Source organism: Equus caballus, chromosome 12, assembly GCF_041296265.1.
Source record: "Equus caballus isolate H_3958 breed thoroughbred chromosome 12, TB-T2T, whole genome shotgun sequence".
Lineage (NCBI taxonomy): Eukaryota > Metazoa > Chordata > Mammalia > Perissodactyla > Equidae > Equus > Equus caballus.
Genome location: NC_091695.1, coordinates 12,016,623 through 12,038,766, shown reverse-complemented (window position 1 = coordinate 12,038,766; position 22,144 = coordinate 12,016,623). Strand labels below are relative to the sequence as shown.

Here is a 22,144-nt window from a genome sequence, read left to right as displayed (position 1 = left end):
AAATATCCAAATGGTCAATAAGCCTTAAATATGCAAAGTTTCTCAACATCATTAGCCATGAAGGAAACAAAAATTTAAACCAAAATAAAATACCACTACACTCCTACCGGAATGACTCAAATTAAAAGGACTGATAATACCAAGTGGTGGTGAGGATGCAGAGCACTATTAATATTTTAATAAATATTCTCTCTGGTTTTGTTTCTCTTTCTCTCAAGAAACACACTCTCTAACAAAGGTGGGATCGTATTGTACCTGTTAAGTTGTTACCTGCTTTATTCACTAAGCATGTATTATGAACATTTTCCCACAATTAAATATTTTTCTGTATCATTATTTGAAAATTATATATAATATTCTAGGTTCTAGGTATACCATACTTTTTTTTTTTAAAGATTGGCACCTGAGCTAACAACTGTCGCCAATCTTTTTTTTTTCTTTCTGCTTTCTCTCCCCAAATTCCCTTGGTACATAGTTGCATATCCTAGTTGCAGGTCCTTCTAGTTGTGGCATTATACCATACTTTTTTTTTAGGGAAAGAGCTAACATCCGTTGCCAATCTTCCTCTTTTTTTTTCCTCTCCAAAGCCCCAGTGCGTGGTTGTATATCCTAGTTATAAGTCCTTCTAGTTATTCTCTGTGAGCCACCACCACAGCATGGCAACTGACAGATGCGTGGTCTGGTTCTGTAACCAGGAAGTGAACCCAGGCCACGGAATTGGTGAAATGGCCAGACATTGACCACTACGCCATCAGGGCCGGCTCTACCATACTTTTTTTCATCAACCTCTTTTTGTATCTAATTTTATGCTGTTTCAACACTGGTATGATCCATATACATCAGTACATCTCTTATCCATGATTATGTCCTTAAGATAAGTTCCTAGAAAGGTATGTAAAATTTCAAATTCTCCAGACAGACTATCCGAATTTTACTCCCACCAGCACTTGGAGAGGCTGTGTTTCCCTGCATTCTTGTTAACATTGGCTCTGTTTAAAAATAAGTCTTCATAATTTGGAAAGCAAAAAATGAAACAGGAAGCTTCTCATACTTGTTTACATCTTACATCAGGCTTTTACTGTTTAGTATTTTATCTATGCTTTGAGGCCCTTCGAAGTCATAAGAGCCCATTCATGTTCTTCATATAATTGCTCTTCCTTCCAGTTGGGGCTAATGGCTTGCGGCCTTCCTTGGTCACTAGAAGCAAGGGATACTAGTACCCTGCGAGGAGTGGCAGTCCCTCTCTGCCCATGGGAGCCCTAATTCAAGGGGCAGAGAAAATAGGGAAAAGTTTCTGGTTCTCCTTCAAGAAATATCTGTTGAGCCAGACACTGTGCAAAGCACTGGACAGACAAGAGAATAACCAGACAGGGGTGTTCCCTGCTTGCATTTAGCTCAAGGAAGCTTCTGAAGGCTAAGCAATTCATTCTCTTTTCTCATTCTCGGCACCTCACATGCCTATTCATTAATTCAACAATATTCATTGATGGGGGGATGGGATGAAGGGGGTCACAAGGCACAGACTTTCAGTTCTAAGATAAACAAGTACTAGGGATGTAATGTACAGCATGATGACTGCTGTGTGGTGTATTTACAAGTTGTTAAGAGAGAAGATCCTAAGAGTTCTCATCACAAGGAGAAAAACCACTTTTTTCTTTTTCTTTTTTTGTATTTATATGAGACGATGTTAATTAAACTTATTGTGGTAATCATTTCACAATATACGGAAGTCAAATTAAAAAAACAATATTTATTGAGGACCTACTATGGGTTAGGCATTATTCTAGGCCCTGAGGATATAAAACAGACAAAATCTCTATCCTCATAGAGTTTACCTTCTGGTGGGAAAGACTACAAATAAAATAAGTAAAGTATGAAGTACAAAATACATTATGCTAGGTGGTGATAAGTGTTTTGGATAAAAACAAAGCGGGAAAGGGGAATTGGAAGCATGAGTGTATGTATGTGTAATTTTAAATAGAGTGGTCAGGAAAGGCCCAACTGAGAAGGTGACATTTGAGTAAAGACCAGAAGGAGATGAGGAAGCCAGCCACATATGTATCTGGAAGCTTCTATGGCATACAAAAGAATGAGGCAGATTCTCTGTTTAAAAAGTTTCCACAACCTATGGCAGCTGAGAGACAAATATAAAATTAATTGTGGTAATGTAGGTGACAACATTCTATAAGCTATAATGATCTATAAAAATAGGATGTTTTCAGTAAATTACACATGAAACTATTAACAAGAACAGGATCATATATCAACATTATAAATGTATATAAAATGATAAACTATGCAGTACAATTAGGGAAGATGATAGTGTACAATTTAGGGGTTAATTGTTCTGATCTATATGGGACCAGAAAAACTGCGGTTAGTTTTTTTTCCCCCCAAGGGGGAAAGAAGTGCTTCCAACACATGGGAAAACCCTTGAGGCTTCTGCTTGGGAGTCCACTTATTTTTCTGCGGTAAGGGAGGGTATAATCAGTATTTGCGGGTATAAGAATTATTTGCTCTGGGAAGCCAGATGATGTTACAGAGAAATCATTTGCAAACCCATGAGTTATTTGCATGTTGCTGGGGCCAAAAGTTCCCAGAACTAGGTTTTTTTCCTCTGTCTGCATTTCACTGTCCCACAAAGTGTAGAACCTGCCCAATAAACGACGTTGGCCTATTTAAAAAACAAACAAACTACTATACTGTTTGCATTCCACCTGGATGCTGGGATTCCTGAGTCGCTCTGAAGGAGGTCTTTAGGGACCTAACCTGGGTTGTTTAAAATTTTTTTTTCTGGGAGAAGCAGGGCTGGGCAAGCAGGTCTTAACCCTTATGAGCTCCCTAAGCATTGCAGGGATTTTTGCAAGGTTGTGCGTTCACACAGCGCATCGTCCTACCAGAAAGCACTCCCTTAACTCTGAAAGCGGGCAATGCACCCACATTCGGCGTTTCAGCAAAGAAGGAAGAAGGCCTAGATCCTGTTGCTTGTCTGCTGGGGCAGAAAGGAGGGTGTGTCATGTGCCCAGCGCTAGCCAAGCACCATCGCATTCACTCCTTCATTCATTCCTCAAATATTTTATTATGCGCATATTCCGTGCCAAGCAGAGGTCCTTGAGCACGAGGTCATTCAGAACTCCCGTGGCTGCGCTCCGCAGGGCCCAGAACTTCAGATTTGCAGACTGAGGTCTTCCCACCCTTCCCTCCAGTGGAGCGCCGAGACAAAGAGAGGCGTCCCTGCCGCTCCCTGGGCTGAGGGTTCCGCCCGCCGCCCCGGGGGCTTCGGCGCGGCTGCTTCTCCACTCCCCAGCCCGAGGGGGCGCTGCAGCGCCGCGCGCTCCGCCCGCCCCTGCGCGGCGCTCCGCTCCACTCGGCGCTGCGGGCGGCCCCGCGGTGGTACGTTCCCCCTCGCCACCTCCCCCTCCTCCTCGGCCCTCCCCGCCGGTGGTAGGTGCCGGAAGTGCCGCCATTTTGGGGTGTTCTGCTCTGGCGGCAGCGGCGGCGGCGGCGGTGGGACGCGGAGGCTCCCCCGGGACTCGGCCTCAGCAGCGAGGCGGCGGCGGCGGCGGCTGCGGAGGCGCAGGCAGCAGCTGAGGCAGCGGCGGGCTCAGGTGCAGCCGCTGGTGAGTGCGGCGGCCGCGGGATAACGGGCCGCGGGCGGACGGGCGGGCGGGAGCGAGGGAGGGAAGGGAGGCAGGAGGGAGGCGCCGCGGGGCGGGTCCGGTCCGGGCGGCCGCGGGTCACAGGGCCCTCCGGGCGCGGCCGCTCCCCATTCCCCGCGCCCCCGGGGCAGCTCCGCGACCTCCTCCCTCGTGTCGGGGTCCCCCGCTCTCCGGGTCCCGCCGCGCTCGCCCGGCGCGTGCCCCCGCGCCCGGGGAGACCCGCCCTCCGCGTGGCCTTGCCCCCTCTGCCCGCGCCCTTTGCCTTCTGTCTCCGGGCTCAGAGGGCTTCGTTTCCTGCCCCGGGGTAGCTCCGTGCCAGACCCAGCCTGCCCTCCCCGGACACCCCTTCCCTGCTCCTATCGCCCCACGTGTTTCCAGCGCCCACCCCGGGGGGCGCCCAGGACCCCCGCTTCTGGAGGGCAGCGCTTCCCCGCGGGAGCCTCGAGAGCCCCCAGTCCCTCGCCCCAGATCCGCTCTGGCCTTGGCTCGCCCTCCCCCCGCATCAGGTGCTCACCCAGTCGTGGCCTAGTAGCTGGGCTGGAAACTCGCCCCGAGAGCACATTGACGAGCTCTCTTCGCAGGGGACCTGGCTTTGCCTTGAAAGCCGGTGGTTTCTCGGTTGTGGTCCTTGGGACAGGATGTTGTTTTAATTCTCTGAGATGATTGCACAGGCTCCAAGGAGCTTCTCGTTGGTTTAGGCTCATCCCCATAGTTGAGGGGAAGGTGGTGAGATTTAGGTCGGAGCCTGTTTAAGCAAAATGGAATCTTTTTTCTCATCAGCGGAGTTAATCCTGTGCTGTTACTACCCTGGAGTAGAAAGGCTGTCCAACAGTTTTAAGTAGCGAGACTGCTTCATAGTGTCTGCAGCGTAAAGAGGTTACAGATACCCGATGAGTCCTTTATAGGAGCTTCACCTTTTAAAGGTCTTTTCGCCGCCTTTGATTCTCTGGATTGGAGCGGCTTTCACTGCATTCTTTGCCCTTTTCCTCAAGTGTCGGGTGGGCTCTTTTTCCACCAGTGTGGCATCCCTCCGAGTGCTATGCAAGTTTGTTTCTCCTTAAATCTTTTGTGAGGGAGAAGGCGTCTCCACTTAGAATCACCCAGGGTTCTTTCTGTTTTAACATTAATGTGTCCCCTTGGAAGATCGTGGCGTTACCACGGCGTGCATCAAGTCTTGCTAGAGCTCCCCCCCCCCCCCCCACCCCATGCCGGGTTTTATGTTCTCCTGGCTTTACTTACGGTGTGTGGTTTCTGCTCCTGAGTTAGCCAGGACTGAAGCATTGCTGTTGGTAAAGCAAAGCTGGAGCTTTCAGCTGTTGCTTTAACCAGGGTTTATGGTTCCCCCAGTGGTTCTTTCCTCTCCACTGTCCACCACCTGTTTCCATTAAGAATGGCGCTTGGCCCAGAGCATCGGTCTCAACTTCTCTCCAACCATTCATTCTTGCCCATGGGGCTTTCTGCTCCTACGACAGTATCTAGACTTAAAACCCATTAGCAGGCGGGGCTGTTGGAGATAGACTTATCTTTTCCAGCCCCTTTTCTGGTGAGGAAAACTGAGGGCCCCCAGAGGTTAAGTGACTTACTTGCCCAAGGGTACATACCAAGTGCTCCTAAAGCAGTCTCAAAACAGACTTTTTTTTTTTTTTTTTTAACAATTCTATGAACTCTATTGCAAAGTGCCCTTTAAGGGGTGAGGAAATGGAAAGAGCCCTAGGCTTGACGTTCAAAGGCCTGGATTGTAATCCTTGCTCTGTCGGTTACTAGCTATACTACGGTGGCCCGAGTCACTCAGCCGTTCTGAGCCTCAGTTCGTTCTCACCTGCGAAATGGAGGGAGTAGTGTCTGTCTTACATGGTGCTAATTCAGCTTCAGTGTAGTAACTTGTGACAATGCTGGTGGTAGAGGAGGCAGACAGTGAAATCTGGAGCCAGAAGGATGTTTATTTTCCTAAAGATTTCCACTTATTTTTCTTGTTACAGAAGTTACAGATTCATTATAAAAAATACAGATAAACCAGAAAGGAGGAAACTCACCCTCAGTCCCACCACTCAGAGGTGATTGTTAATCTTTGATCTTTATCATCCTTTTTATATGCTACAGAAATGTTTATTATTTTGTTATGTTTTTAAGATTTAATGATATATAGTAGGCACAGTTTAAAGACCACGTTTTAAATGGTGCCGTATCTTTTATTTTTTTTTGAGGAAGATTAGCCCTGAGTTAACTATTGCCAATCTTCCTCTTTTGCTGAGGAAGACTGGCCCTGAACTGACATCCATCCCCATCTTCCTCTACTTTATATATAGGACGCCTACCACAGCATGGCTTTTGCCAAGCAGTGGCATGTCCGCACCTGGGGTCCTAACTGGCAAACCCCGGGCCACCGAGAAGCAGAACACGTGCTGCGCCACCGGCCGGCCCTGGTGCCATATTTTTAATAGCTCCAGCACATATGAAGTAGGCCAGTGGATATCCAAGCACGGGAGCAGAGAAGTTGCCCTTTTAAATTTATGCTGGGCTGCAAGAAGAGGAGGAAAGAAAGGGCAGAGATCTAATGTTTATTGTGTGTCTACTGTGGTATTTTCTTTAAAAGAGGTTTGGGCTCTGCTACTAAATGTAGAGCGTGAGTCCTGAATTCCATGTCCCTTCCTGTGACTACCACTGCAGCTTCTTTAACTTAATTTTCCTGTGAGGCTGGACGTAATAAGGAAGTGGGAGGTTAGAAGGTGGTGGGGCCTTGGAAAGGGAAAGAGAAGAGCTGTCACCTGAAGGCCAGGGTGAAGAAGTTGGAGGAAGTAGGAGCCTAGACTCCTCTGCTCAAGGCTTTGGGTACTTCCAGCAAATTGCTCTGTTTTCTTTGAACCTGTGAATGATAGGATTTGTTAAGCTGTTTCCTCTGCCTTTTTTTTTTCTTTAACAGCTTCATTGAGATTAATTCACATGCTATACTAGTCATTGGTTTTTGGTGTATTAGGTTATTAATTTAAAAAATTGTTAAATATATGTTAGAAAATTTGCCATTTTAACCAATTTTTTAATATTTACATTTTTTTAACGTGGTGAAAACACAACATAAAGTTTACCATCTTAACTATTTTTGGGGTGTGCAGTTCTGTAGCATTAAGTGCATTCCCATTATTGGGAAACAGATCTCCAGAACTTTTTCATCTTGCAAATCTGAAACTTTATACATTCAACAACTCCTCTTTTCTCCCCATCCTAGCTTCTGGTAACCACCATTCTGCCTTCTGTTTCTGTGAATTTGGCTACTTTCAGATACCTCATATAAGTGGAGTTAGACAGTATTTGGCTTTTTGTGACTGGCTTATTTCACTTACCATAATATCTTTAAGGTTCATCCATGTTGTAGCATGTGACTGGATTTCCTGTTTTTAAAGGCGGAGTTATATTCTGTTGTGTGTGTCTACCACGTTTTGTTTATCCGTTCATCTGTTGACGGACATGAGTTGTTTCTACCTTTTGGCCATTGTGATTAGTGCTGCTATGAACATGGGTGTGCAGATATCTCTTTGAGAACCTTCTTTCAGTTCTTTTCCATAACACACAGAAATGGGATTGCTGGATTATATGGTAGTTCTCGTTTTAATTTTTTGAGAAACCTCCATACTGTTTTCCGTAGTGGTTATACCAGTTTACAGACCCACCAATAGTGCTCAAGAGTTCCAGTCTCCACATCCTCACCAACATTCGTTATTTTCTTTTTTTTTCCTCCAATTTAAATAGTAGCTATCCTAATGGGTGTGAGGTGCTATCTCATTGTGATTTTGATGTGCATTTCTCTGATTAATGATGTTGAACCTCTTTTCATATGCTTGGCCATTTGTATATTATATTTGCAGAAATGTCTATTCGAGTCCTTTGCCCATTTTTTAAATCAGTTTATTAGACTTTTTTGTTGAGTTATATAGTTCTTTATATATTCTCAATGTTAAGCCTTTATCAGATATATGATTTGGAGATACTTTCTCCCTTGCCTTTTCACTCTGTTGATTGTGTCCTTTGATAACACAGAAGTTTTCAAGTTTGGTGTAGTCCTGTTTGTCTGTTTTTGCTTTCATTGTTTGTGCTTTTGGTGTCTTATCCAAGAAATCACTGCCAAGTCCAGTGCCATGAAGCTTATGCCCTATGTTTTCTTCTAGGAGTTTTATAGTTTTAGGTTTAGGTCATTTTAACCATTTTTAAGAGTATAATTCATTGACTATTAAGTACATTCACAGTGTTGTGCAATCATCACCACTATTTATTTCCATAATGTTTTCTTCACCTGAAACAGAAACTCGAACCATTAAGCAATAGCTCCCCATTCTCCCTCCTCTCAGCCACTAATAACCTCTAGTCTACTTTCTGTCTCTGTGATTTTGCCTATTCTGGATAGTTGATATAACTGGAATCATGCAATATTTGCCCTTTTGTGTCTGTCTTCTTTCACTTAGCATGATGTTTTCAAGATTCATCCATGTTGTTGGATATATCAGGATTTCATTCCTTTTTGAGGCGGAATTCCTCTGTTTTTTTGAGGCCAGGGATGTCTTTTTCATCTTGATATCTTGCCCTTTCTTGGAACTCCACAAAGGATGTTGAATTGATTAGAATTCATGCTTTTCATGTGGATTGCCAATCACAGAGGTATGTCCGCTGATATGCTCAAATCTCTTGAAAATTCCAACATATCAGTGGGCATAAAAGTGTATAGCAGTAATCCAAATAACAGTTAATAGCATCGTTTCTAATTTCTAATCTGATTATATTTTCCAATCTTTGAAGGTACAGCATTTTCAAAACATGGTTTGTATATGGAAAAAGTGTCACATGAGGAGAATGAGAATAGGCAAATTTCCGCTTTGCTTTATAACTGACTATAATATATGAGTGGTTTTTGTTAGAGAAGGTAGACTGATCTCCAGGTATTCCATATTGTGTAGAGAGAAGTTTATAAACCTGGTATTTCATGGCCTGGTTAGAATAAATGATACTTTCAGGGTAAGAGCATTTCGAAGGTAATCATAGGCCTCCCAGTTTGTTTCAGTATGAACAAAGCTATTCAGATTATTCTCATGCATGAAAGGCTTTCTTCTTAAGAGGAGCTGCTGCTCCCTTTTTTGGAGGTTCATAACTGCTTTTGATCTGCTTGATTGTCTCGTTTTCCTCTTCTTCCTTTTTGGACATAGTCTCCCACTCCATTTTCCTTCTCTCTAGTAATAAAGGGCATTTGGTATTAATCCTTGGGGCATGGGATGAACTGGAAGTTTTATTCAGCCAACCCTGTTGTCCCAAAGAGGTATTACAGCCCTCACAGTCCTTAACACGTGGGACTTTATGTTAGTGTCAGGGAGGAGAGATATATACCTTTTTTTCCAAAAAACATGAACCATTCTTTTGTTCAGAACTATTCCTTGATTCTTGATTATTTTTGATAATAGAAATAGAATGTATCATGGAAGTTGAAGTATTTCAGAAATATAGTTTGAACCAGAAATTGACTTTCTATGTAGCCTTTTTGAGTGGAATTTCTAACAAATGTCAGAGTTGATTGCTATTAATATAATTGTGTATTTACCTGCGCACTCCTTCCTTAGAGGTACTGTGGCATGATGAAATGGTCAAAGGGCAAGTAAAATACAAACAAGAAATTTTTAGCAAAACCAGGAGAATTAGTCTTCCTACAGTTGACAGTTAATTCCTTGGTTTTTGAGTCCTTAAAATGGAAACTTGTGATTTGAAAGAAGGATCTGACTTGAATGGCGTTTATAAGCATAGCTTGGAAGGAATAGGTGTGACAGCTCTGGCTAATGAGCTTAAAATTTGGGACCATCACTAAGTGACCTAAACATTTCTGGGTCTGTTTTCTGATCTTTAAAATGGAGATACCAACATGGAATGGTAATTTGAGAATTAATTGAGATAACTTATGCTAGGCACTGAACAGTGCCTGGTACAGTGTTGATAATGCTATTTCCTTTTTTCATCTGTAAAAATGGGCAAGTTAAGTATTACTTAACTCATGGATCAGTAATGCAGTTAAGCCAAATAAAATGACACAGTTAAAATGCCTAGCAGTGCGGTACCTAGACAGGCAGTGACTACTCAGTCAATGTTCCTTTCATTTCCCCTTTGGGGTGTATTTTGTTTTGCATTTTCCTTTTTCTGTTGTATGCTCATGCTTAAGGTATGAGATGGTGTCCTAAAGTCCAATTTGGGCATCTGTAATGTTTTGCTACGCAGGGCATTCTTCCCCATAGAACTTTTGAGCTCGTTGTTTCCTCTGGAATGCTTGGGTAATATGGTTTCCTAGACTCATCTTCACTGTCTTTGCTTCACGTGAGAGTCTGTTGTTTGGAGTCTTTTACATTCCTAGAAAACTGAAAAATGCAGATTAGTATGTTATTGGATTTGTAATAGGAGTGGAGGGAGGGGAGGGAGGGCTCTAATATTTAGAGTTATAATGTAGCTGAATGAGTTAGATTTAACTATTTGCTTTATAAACTGTTTTGTATCAAGAATCCTTATCTGAGCTTTGTAATTTGTTAAAGACGGTTTTCTTGATGAGATCTTTGTAATTGTAACTTTGCCTTTGTCATGAAATTGACTGTTAGAATCTCCTTAAAGTAGGGGTTTCCTTACAGAATTAATGAGAACTGTTCTATAGTTATTTTTTAACCTCCGCTATTCTATGGAGGCCATGGGCATATAGTTGTTTATTTTAAAGTTCTTTGAGTTCTAGACCTGGAAAATTTTTAAGGAATATTTTGTATCCATCATAAACCTCCATATTGACTTACCATATTCTTTCTGCTAAGGAAATCTTTAATTCTCCTAAAAACTTTATCTCATAGGCTAGAAGGATAAATACCAACATTTTCTCTGGGCATTGGGACATGAGTGGTTTTTTGTTCTTCATACTTACCATTGTTTTTAAATTTTTATACAGAGAACATGAATTTCGTGAATATGAAAAGTTACATTAAAGTTAGGCTTTTTTCCTCAAGGGATAAGAAAGGTTAGTTAGAGGAGACTGAGTATAATGTATTTCATCATCTTGAATGATTTAAAGCTTTTTAACTCTTAGAGCTTTGTGCAGTTCTGATGTGACCCTCAATCAGCTGACCTTTCCCCCACTTTACAAGAAACGGACTCACTTTCAGAACAGCTTTTGGATTGTAATACTGTGATGTTTCTCTTCCTCACTTAGAAAGTATGGCAGCAAACAGAGAGAGGAATAGTGGTTCTGAGTTTAGAGCTGCGGTGCCATCTGATGGGTCTCACTTAGTTGATTTTAATATGCCTTTTGGGATCTGTTCGTAGGTGCAGAGTGTGGCTTTAGAAAGAACTGTCCGCTAACTTTCTGACCTGCATGGACGGCCAACTCTTCTTTTTACAGCAGTGTTCAGCTTTGACAAGATGAAGCTGAATATCACTTTTTCGCCATGTTGAAACTCCCTTAAAACTTTATTTTCGAGTTAGGAGATGTCTTTAGTTTGGGGATTATGCAAAATGAAGTCTTTTGGTTCCAAAGCTGTTTAATTTTATAGTGCTATGCTTTTAATTTTGAAAGGTCAGTAGTTTTCATTTACATAACATTGCTACTCTTCAGCAAAAGAATCGTTAAATTAGAGTCTGTCACCACTTTCTCATTGTTCTTTTACCTTTTTGTTTCCTGTGAGATTGAAGCAAACTCTTGCAGAGTCTGTGGGAATGTGTGATATTTTGGTGATAATGTTGGGTAACTAATAGTCTATTGTGAGTAGACTATCTTTTTTAACGCAATTATTTGGACATCTGTTAAGTTTTTGCTGCTTTCTGTTCTGTACAGATAATTTACTGTAGGCTCTTCTCAGTTTCTTTGTGCTTGTAGCTTTTGTGTGTGGGAAACAGTCGTCTTTTCTGCCCTGATCCCCTCCCCTCACACTACCGTCACATAGCTTGGCTAGTGTTTCTTTCTCTCCTGCATGTATTCTGTCTGCATGATGCTGCTAACTTACCTTGCCAGGTTGGGTGGGATACTACCAGTGAGCAACACTGGTGCCATCCTGTTGGCTGCCTGCTGTCTGAGTGAGAGTCTTAGGGGGTCCAGGGAGTGAAAGGAAGTCAGGGTGGTGGTGACAAGCAACTTGCACATGTATAACTGAGATTCATCAGCTAGCTCGTTATTACTGTACGTTGAAGCAGTACTGCTTTGGGGTCATAGTCATTTTAAACCTTACAGCAGGCTTTCAACAAGGATATCTCGCTGGAAGCTGTTTAGGTGGTAAACGATTATTTATTCCTTCAGTCCATATTTCTTAGATGGCTAGAGCAGGAGGAGCAGGCTTCACTTTTGTGTTCTTCAGCCCTTCCCAGCTCGTGGTTCAGTTTCTGTTTGTCATATAGTGCACAGCTGACCTTCATCATGAAGCTTTTCTTGTTCATTCCAGTACTTTATCATAGGATATTATTTAGTATTTTATTGATGATACGTATTTTTCATTTCAGCAAGTTTGTTTTTTTTTTTTTTTTTTTTGAGGAAGATTAGCCCTGAGCTAACTGCTGCCAATCCTCCTCTTTTTGCTGAGGAAGACTGGCCCTGAGCTCACATCTGTGCCCATCTTCCTCTACTTTATATGTGGGATGCCTACCACAGCATGATTTGCCAAGTGGTGCCATGTCCGCACCCGGGATCTGAACTGGCGAATCCCAGGCCACCGAAGTGGAATGTGGGCACTTAACTGCTGTGCCACCGGCCTGCCCCAAGATTTTAAGCTTTTTGAGGAGTCAGACACAGTCCCTACCCTAATTATACTCCGTGACTTATCTTTCTTGTAACAGTTTATTGATCCGGGATTGGACACTAACCCAAGCTGGGCAAATCAGTTTCTTCTCGGAATTGGAGATTGGAACTGAGAATCGCGTCTTTAGGGAACAAACAGTGTATCTGAATTCAGAGAACTTAAAACATATAAACTCAGATGCTGTGGCGCAGCCAAGTTCAGGCTCATGCATGTGGAAGCAGCAAAGGCCTAGTCTGCAGGGAGGGAGAATTGAGTAGATTCATCCAGAAGGAAGCATAGATGAAAAGTGCAGCTCTGGAGAGAGAGGTGGACATCCACCTGCAGAAGAGCAGCCTGGGTGCATAAAGGCTTTCCAGGTGTGGCCCTGTTGTCCTTTTTTTTTAAAGACTTTATTTTTTTATTTTCTCCCAAAGCCCCCAGTACATAGTTGTGCATTTTTTAGTTGTGGGTCCTTCCAGCTGTGGCATGTGGGATGCCACCTCAGCGTGGTTTGATGAGCGGTGCCATGTCTGCGCCCAGCATTCGAATTGGTGAAACTCTGGGCCACTGAAGCAGAGCGTGCAAACCTGACCACTCGGCCACCGGGCCGATCCCCCTGTTGTACTTTCTGCCTTTGGGTTTCCTGAGATACTCCAGTATCCTTTCAATTAATTCCGTTTTTTGCTTAAGCTAGTTTGAAGGAGATTTCTCTTAATTACAACCAGGAGGGCTTTGAAAAAGACACAGAGTACAGAGCTCCGCCTAAAATTCATTTGAATTTTACAGTAGTCGACTGAGGATCCTGGCTCTTTGGAAGATTGCCCTTTTTCCCTTAACAGCCTCCCCACCCCCAGCCTTAGGCTGTGGGGGTCTTGGCTCCTTTGGGCTCTTGGCTCCTTTGTCCATAGTGTAGACATTCACCTATATTGTTGCTTTTGGTGTGTAGAGTGCTTTTCTCTGGTGCTTTGCCAGATCAAGATTGAGGTTTTATTTTGTTTTTTACAAGTTTTTAATGATTATTTGCTTATAACTAGTTCTTTTAGAGATGTAAGACAGATAATAAAATAATAGTGCTGTTTCAGATAGGAAACTTAAAGTGAGCTGTCATTTTTAAAGCATTTTTTGTGAGGCATTTGGATTAAGTCCTTTCTTCATTTCTAGTTAAGTAACACGTTTGTTAAGTAACACACTGATTGTTTAAAAAAAAAGTTGATGGACTTGAGTGGAACACAATAATGTGGGTTGAACAGCAGTTGAGACTTTAAACAAAGGGTAATGGTGAGTGGCTCTGTGCCCAGTTGATGAAGTCTGTCTGGTCCCGGCTCAGTTAGTAACTCCATGAATGGTCTGTGATAGGAGCATCACAGTGGTGTTTTTCTCTCTGAGCAATGTTAATGAGGGAGTGAGGGAAGCTTTGAGAGAGACAGTTTAATGCTTCTAATTTGGTTTTTTTCTTCCTGTGATCATTTGGTTTCTGTTAAGTTGAAAGACTTTATTTCAGAGAAATAAAGAGAAATTTCCTATAATATTAATGAGCAAGAATTAAAAAGAGACGAGAGCCAGCTTTGAAATGTGGATTTGTATGCAACTAGAAAGGAATAGATTTGCAGGATGGGAAAAGCTGGAAGCCGTTCTTTGATGTTGGAGGCCAAATTCTTGCAAGTATGTACCTAAGCCGTGTCATGCCTTCCTGTGGTGTGTGCGGAGCACTGAAGCGAGTGCCGTGCAGAGAGGACATCTTGCAGTCCGCAGCACTTCCTTGTGTGGGGCCCTTCCACAAAGTGATGCTCCATAAATCTTTGTTTGATCGAATGGCACTTTAGTTGTATGTTTTGAGACAGTTCAATACTAAGGACTAGTAATAGGAAAAAAACTTTTAAAATGGAAGTTCCGTGAATTTCTTGTTTGTTCAAATCATTGTTTTTTGAAGATAATCAGTACTTGAAAACTCCAAAGGGTTTTCGGAAAAAACGTAAGCAGCTTTCCATAGAAAGACGTTAAGTTGGCTAAGATTTGTACTATAAAAGCTTTTGTGTAGCTCTGATCTTGAAACCTCATATTGTATATTGCCTGGACAAAATGAGAAGGCTCCTGGACAACCCTGATTCTAGCTCTGTTCTCTGTAGCTCCAGAGAATAAGAAAAGGAAAATTTGATACTGCTGGCAGTCTATGTTCTCCTGCTTTTCTGGGCCAACACATGCATTTAAAAATGAAATCAAGGAAACTGTAAACCAGCAGTAAAAATGCATAAAGCACCCAGGAGTTTGCCTCCTCTCACGCCCTGTGGCCTTAGTCTCTCCTTTCTGTCTTTAGACTGTCTGATATTAAGCTAATGTGGCAAAACTGTGCTCTGGGCTTCTCCTTCACATTTCCTCCTCAGGTTTATGGGAACTAATCATAGAAAGACACCATGTTTGTTATGTATTTCTTGTTTTTGTATGCTGTTTCTGTCTAATAACCTCTGGATACATTTACAAGTGCAAAAAATATACTCGCAGACTTCTTTACTAAACTAATTTGGGTTATAGATTGTGGTGATGCGATTGGGAAGTTATTTAAAAATAACCCTTTGGACCTGCTCCAGGAAAGCTTAGGTGAGTAAATATATCAGAATCAAATAGGATATTTCTATGGAATACCTTGATGCCTGTTGTTTACTTTTAGCTGACTATATCGTGTCTCCTTCGATCCATTTTGTTTTTTTCTTTAGACTTATGGAATTTGAGATTGCTGTTTTACTCTTTTTCTTTCTTTCTTTCTTTCTTTCTTTTTTAGGTGAGGAAGATTGGCCTTGAGCTAACATCTGTGCCAGTCTTCCTCTATTTTGTCTGTGGTATGCCACCATAGCATGGCTTGATGAGCGGTGTGTAGATCTGAACCTGTGAACCCTGGGCCAATGAAATGGAGCTCGTAAACTTAATCACTACACCACCAGCCGGCCCCTAATATGCTTGTGAATTTGGTTTCAACACATTTTATCTTAGTGGCATTTATCTTTTCAATAATTAAGTATTAGTTTGAAGTCAGTCAAAGACTTATGAGCACAGGGACACTCTTGAGCTTTGTTCCAGGTACCTTCTAGCTCTCAAGTTATTGTGGATCAGGCCTAGGATAGCTGAACTTCTAGAGTATTATTATGAAATCAAGTGCTATTTTTATTTATTCATGTTCATTTGACTGGTGTAACTTTGCTCTGGGCTAAGTGAGACCTAGAGAAAGACTCCACTCTGTTCCGGGAAGCATACAACTTAGAAAAATGTTTTCTTTTGAATTCTGACTGCTCCACTTCTCTGAACAAACCAGATCCATGGATGGGACTTAGAAATGATCTGTTTTCTTAAGGTATCTTCTAACAGAATGGGTCTCGGGGGAGCTGAGTGGCGGCACACATTTAGCTGGGAGTTGTAGTCATCTCCCTGAATATATCCCCTTTGTCCACACGCAGCAATTTTGGAGGCAGACTTGGAATTTACACGTACGGTCCTCTGTTCTGGTCCACTTTGATTTATTTTATAGTCAGTTCTATTTATTATAATTATATTTTGTGTGTCTGATACATTTCTAACAATCTTATAGGGAAGCTGAAGTTTCTTGAGTAGAAACTTGCTTTGGAGAACTTTGAAGTCTTGATAGGAAAAATACTAAATAATATAATTTATGAAATGTGATGATTTGGAAAGAAATGGCAGCATACATAGGTCACTGAAACTTCATAGACTTTGTATTTATTTGTTTTCATGAATAGGGAGGGGAAAGATTAAGACTTGAATATGTTTAACTCTTCTTTTGCAGGAGAGAGTCACTAAAACAGTTGTTAATATTTCTTCAGAATTCTATATGACGTGGTAATATTTCTTGAAGGCAGTTTGCCGAAGAAGAATTCGATTAGGCTTTCTGAGTTGCCAGATCCAGCCCATCAAAAAAATGCTGTGACCAAAAAAAAAAAGCAAGCCTGCTAGATCCACCCCCAGGAATCCCAGTGGGTCCCCATGGTAACAACCTCCTTGCTTACAACTTGTCACTGTGTAACTGTCACTGGGGTTCAAAGAAAAGCCAGTATATCAAGAACTGTGTGGCATTAACTACTCCTTGATAAAATGCTGTTGCACATTTGCAACGAGCCAGAAATAGAAAGTTAAAGGTTTTAATTTCTGTTTCATTAATTAGATACTTAAAACAGCTGCCTAATTATGGTAAGGTGCAGCAGTGGGAAGGTGGTGGGTGGCAGTGGCAGGCATAGGAGGAAGCCATAGGCTCAGAGTGTTAGAATCTGAGATTTTTCTTCTGTAATCCTTTCATTTTGCAGATGAGGAAAGTGAAATGCCTTACTTAAGTTCACATAGAAGCAGAAGCAGGATTCTAGCCCAGGCTTGTCATTTTCTAGCACACTTTTCTGCTGTCTCCACCCACATGTTGGATTTACCACGCCTCTACTTTTCATAAATGAAGTTTCTGAGGTCAGGAAAGAACCTTAGAGGTCACGCAGGGGAACTTTGTACCCAGTGAAGGAGTCCTTCTACAGCAGCCTGGGCAGGCGGCTTCGCCGCTTCCCTCTGCCTTCAGTTGGGGGTTACTTACCTAGTTAGCAAAAGCCCCACTGCCTGAGTTCAGAGAGAAGAGAGTTTTACATGGATTTCCCATTTTAAAGCTATATGCTTTGTTTTTCTCCCCTTACAAAATAGCAATTGAAAATCAGACCCCAGTGTTTTTCATTAGCCTGTTTATCTCCATTTAAGTCATCCTTGTCAGTCATGACAAGACAGTAATTTGTTAAAAGAATTATGTCATACCTAAACCCTAGAGCTTTGAAAAGATAATGCCCTATTTAGAACAAGCTAGTCCTCTAAGAGGTGGGAGGGAAGAGATGATAAATGCTGTATTCAGCTTAAAGTACTTTAAAGAGTATTTAATGGATGAGATGACTGAGGTAAAGAGTATCAAAAGAGGCCTCAAAATAGTTTAAAAGCCAAACAGGCAAGTGGTTTTGTATTTTTTGTAGTGTGCGTGCGAATGCTTTTGTCATTGTTTAGAGTAGGTTCATTTACACAAAAGTGCGCTTTCAGTTCAAAGCCAAGATTATTTTGGTGAGTATTAATTACATATACCAAAAAAGGGATTTTTAGATCCATTGTTGGGATGGCCCTGTCGCTCAGTATGCCAGTCCTTTCATGCCCTTGTCAGTAAGTGCTTCACTCTCCTTACCCTTCTCCCCTTTCCACACTGCTTGAAAGGTAGTAATAGTAGACATGTAAGATTATTAGCTTGAGATTTTTTATGCCTCTTGAGCAAAGCACAAATGCATATTTTCTAATAAGATATACAGAAATGTTTTCAGCTTCTTATAATAGAGATTTTTTTTCCTCGAAGAACTTACCATACCTAAAAATGGAGAATTTGGCTCCAATATTAATTTTTCTTTTTGTCTTACCAGAAAATTAAAGTGAAAATGCTGTTGGCAGGCTTTTGCTGTCTTGACTTCAACACAGTAGAGAATGCTATAATGAAAATGTGGCTGAGTTTTTAATATTCTGGAATTTCATGACCACCAGCACTTCTTGTTGTGCAGCCAAGGTAATTAAGGTAATCAGATATTGTAGTCATTAGCAGGTGTGGCCTGGCTCTGAAAGAAATCTCTCATCCTAGCTTCATCCACAGTGCTATTTATTTTTTATATTTATTTATAAAACGTTTATTTTTTAGTTGTTATTCTGCTTCTTAATTTGACTAGTGAACTTTTGCATAAAAGTTCATTGTACAGAGTTTTCCTTGATAAGAAAGTCTGCCAGATTACATCGTAATGAAAGAAACTAGAAATTAGACTTTGCATTGACAGTGGGGGAAGAGACAGACAGACAGACAGAGGTGGGGAAGGAGGGAGAGAGAGATGGTTGCTTCCTCACCATTTTGTAGACGGAACCTTGAGGTCAGGAACCTCAGTGAGGATAGTAACTTATTTGTGGCATCCAGCTTTCAAGTGGTAGGACAGGGCTGAGCTACCAGTCCACGGTCCAAATGCTGTGCTGTTTTCCTGTACTTTTCTTGCTTATTGAGGCCCAGTCTTGTAACAATAATGAAATAATTTATTTTTGTGACTGTTCCCTTTCATATGGTAGTACAATTTTTAGCTATTAATCAGTAATGTAAATTCAGTGATTCATTCTAGAAGTTCTTATCTTTGAGAGAATTAGGAAAATAGGCATATCTGTTTAACTGCCCTGATTAAGATATTGTTTGTGCACCTTACCTAAACTGTTTACGTGTTTTTTTATTGAAAAGTAGGAGTAATTTAACCCTAAAAGACGTGGCATGGAAATGTGGTTTTAAGGTACGTAGCATTCATAGCATCTTCAAGGCTTTCAGAAGAAATGCATGAATTATAATGGAGTTCCTGTGGGCGGACAGGTGGAGGTATCCCTCCCATGGGTCATTTAGTAGATGATAAAACTGAATGTTACATCTTTGTTTGGTTCCCTGGTGAGACATGACATAAAAGACTGCTGTCTCTGTCTCCATGTCCCCCTGCCCCCCTTCTTAAAGTCTGGTCCCCCTCTCTCAACTCCCATGCCCCACAGCCATCCTTTCGGCTTTGATACTGCTTCTTAATTCTAAACAGCCATGTTCTATGAACTCCTAGAAAAGAGAGAAAGAACGCCAACCTCTCCAGGCTGCCTTGCAGTCAGTGTCACATTTACCAAATGGTCTGCTCTGTGACCATGCCCTCTTTCGATTGGGCCTGCATTAAAGTGTGTCCCAAATGCTATCTTGATATATGTCCTCACTAGCAGTCTTGTTTTTTAAGCCTCCATTTACAGGTTGATTCACAGTGGGGGAGAGCCATGTTCAGAAACTTCTTCTGATAGCCTGAATTTTCTTGTCTTTGATCTCTTTGCTTCTATTTATGTTCTTTGTACCTCTTCCTTGAGCTTGCACCTTCTGCAAAGTTGACTCTATTATATCATCTTTGGGGCTGCAAAAAAAAGTTGGAAGATTTTAAAGTTAAAGCTCCCAGAATAATGTTGTCGCCCACATTGCACATATGTCACATTTTCAGTTTACTAGTTAAGCCTCTAAATATGCGCTTTATATCCAGTATGTGCCGTGTGATGACTTAGGTTGCCATGAGAACCTAAAAATTTTAAGCTTAAGTGGTTCGGTAACAGACACATTTTTTTCTTTTATTGTCTTAGAGGAAGGCTAGTTTTTTGTTTTATTTAATATACTTTTTATAAATTGAGATAATAGGGAGTGGCCATTCTCATGTGTCACCTCTTGCTAACAGGATGGCTAACTTCTTTGTTTGCCTCTTATCAGTCCCCTTCGTTCCAGTCTTCCATGCTCTAGTTTTTCCCTCTGTACCTGTCTCCTGTTACTTTCTTTGCCACAGGATAGAATTAGAAGTAGGAAACTGGAAGCTTTACCTTGTTTAAAAAGTGCACTTGGTAAGAGAGGAACTATCTAGTGGGGTATCCCCAAGCACACCTAAGGAATTCTGGTCTCATGGTAGCCCTCTGAGATGAGCTGTAGTGGTAAAATTTGCTTGAAAACCTTGTTTAGAAAAGCTTCTTGATGTTAGTCTGTCATCTAAAAACAATTCCGGTTCAGTTTGAATTGGAATCCATTATTTTGAATATTTTCCTGACCAGGGTGACTTGTTTGTTCTTGACTGCGTTTAGTTATGAAGATTCCCTTTTTGAACCAGGAAGTACAAGAGGAGATGACAGGATGTTAGAGATGGAACAAACTATTTATTGTTTACTCTTGGCTTCTTAAACCTATTTTGGATCATGGACTCCCCTTTGAAAATCTGCTAAAAACCTGTGGACCCATTTCCCTATAAATATAAATAAATAAGTACATAAATACATTTTACATGTATATGTAAAATTTTGCACACAACATAAGGGAGTTTGCCAGAATCCATGAAATATCCATGAATTCTCTAGGTCTGTGGTCCCTAGATATGGATTCCTGATCTGGTCCAGTACCATTTTTCCCTTGAGGAAATGGGAAATGGGAAAGACAGGAGTTGCCAAAGGCCATACTTTAGGTATTTATAACCATTTTGCTTTTGAGGTTATACTTCAATCCTTCGTGTATACAATTGTGGTCTTTTGTGTTGTGTTCTTTATTTTTACTTGGTTGCCCTCACATAAGTAATCTTACTAAAGTACATATTAGGTAATTAAAGCTGTGATCTCACCCAAAAAGTACATATTAATACATGATAAACTGCTGTTTGGGAAATCAAAATTGCTATAACAAGGCTGCTCAGAAAAATATATAAGCCACTATACAAAGGTAAGAGGTTTTTAATAAAATGTCGAACAGTTGCATGTCTGTCTTTTGTGGAACATGAAAATGCCTCTTCTGCTGGAATCCTGTTGTGTCTGGTACAGTCATGTGCCGCATCATGATGTGTTTCACTCAATGACAGATCACATATACCTGAGTGGTCCAGTTAAGATTAGTACCATATAGCCTAGGTGTAGGCTATACCACCTAGGTTTGTGTAGGTACACTCTGATGTTCCTACAGAGAAAATCACCTGACGACACATCCCGGTTGTGAAGCGACACATGACTGTATATCCTATGGTGTGGACAAGGCTCTGTCTTGCACTGGGAGATTTAGGTAGTGGGATTGAGAGCTTGTTTGCCATCATTTAGTATCCTTTGCTCATCATTATTGCATTGCCTATACGGGGTAAAGAGAAAATTTCAAAATTTCAGGTAGTTAATTTGCTGATAAAATATGTTAAAGTAAGTAAGTATGCTGGACTGGTTATATCTTAGGAATTAGAAGGATTTTCTTCTAAGTTTTAGGGAAAGTGTGTTGCTAGGAGGTTACCTAGTATATCGGTGTATTTATGCTGTATAAGTTTAGAGTTGTGTAAAGATATACACCAGACAGTTCCCTGATGGAATGGAGCTGGGCAGTGCTCTTTTCTCTGGCGCTCTCCTTTATGAGTAGATGACTTAGCAATGTTTGTAATCAAGGATCTCAGAGTATATCAGCATCAGCATTTCTAGTCCTACCATTTTGTTTCCCTACGGCAGGTGTTTTTTTCCTTTCTTTTCATGGTGGTGTAAAATTTCCTCAAAAGGCTAGGCAGAGATTTCTGAGATGGAAGAACGTTTTCCCAGAAGTGTTATGTGAGAGCTGTTAGAGTGGATGCTGAGTTATGGTCTGAATTCATTTTTATCTTTCTTTAGAATATATTTTCTCTAAAGTGGGCAAAAACTATAATTTTGCTTCTGTAAGCAGTGTGGTATTAATCTCATACTAGTGTGAAACATTTTACGTTTAAATTACTTTATATTTTTAAATTGTAGACTCAAAGAATTTCAGAAATGGAGAGCGACCTCAGAAATCTTGTGTCCTCACATTTAAGATAATTGCAGGAGCCCTTAGTGAGAGTGCTGGTAGGTGGGACCCATGGAAGACCTAATTCTGTCTGTCCTCAGCCTCTCGTAATTTGCATGGCATTTGTAGTTTGTACCTCATCCTTTAGCAGTAGTCATATACTATCAGCCTTTACTATCTCATGTGTTAATCTTTTCCAAGAACTAGATTGTAAGTATTGGAGGTCAGTGATAGTATGGCTTATGTTTATGCTGCAGTCCCTACACTTCTGAGTAAGTACGTAGACAGTGCGCAGTGAGTACTCATTGGATTCATTAAGAGCTAAAGTACAGAATCATTTGAGCCAATCAACCTTG

The 22,144-nt window shown here is 41.3% G+C and overlaps 1 protein-coding gene across 50 annotated transcripts in view; it reads left to right on the top strand.

Annotated features, from left to right (window-relative positions):
• Positions 1-3,338: 3,338 nt before the first annotated feature.
• Positions 3,339-22,144, top strand: part of CELF1 (CUGBP Elav-like family member 1) — a 67,787-nt gene continuing 48,981 nt past the window's right edge. For 6 of the 50 annotated variants that reach the window (XM_070228505.1, XM_070228503.1, XM_070228490.1 and 3 more), the window contains exon 1: positions 3,466-3,620. Coding sequence is in view for 1 of the 50 variants with exons in the window: in NM_001309238.1 (NP_001296167.1) it covers positions 17,964-17,996 (33 nt within the window). In the remaining 49 variants the exon portion in view is untranslated. 50 annotated transcript variants of the gene reach the window in all.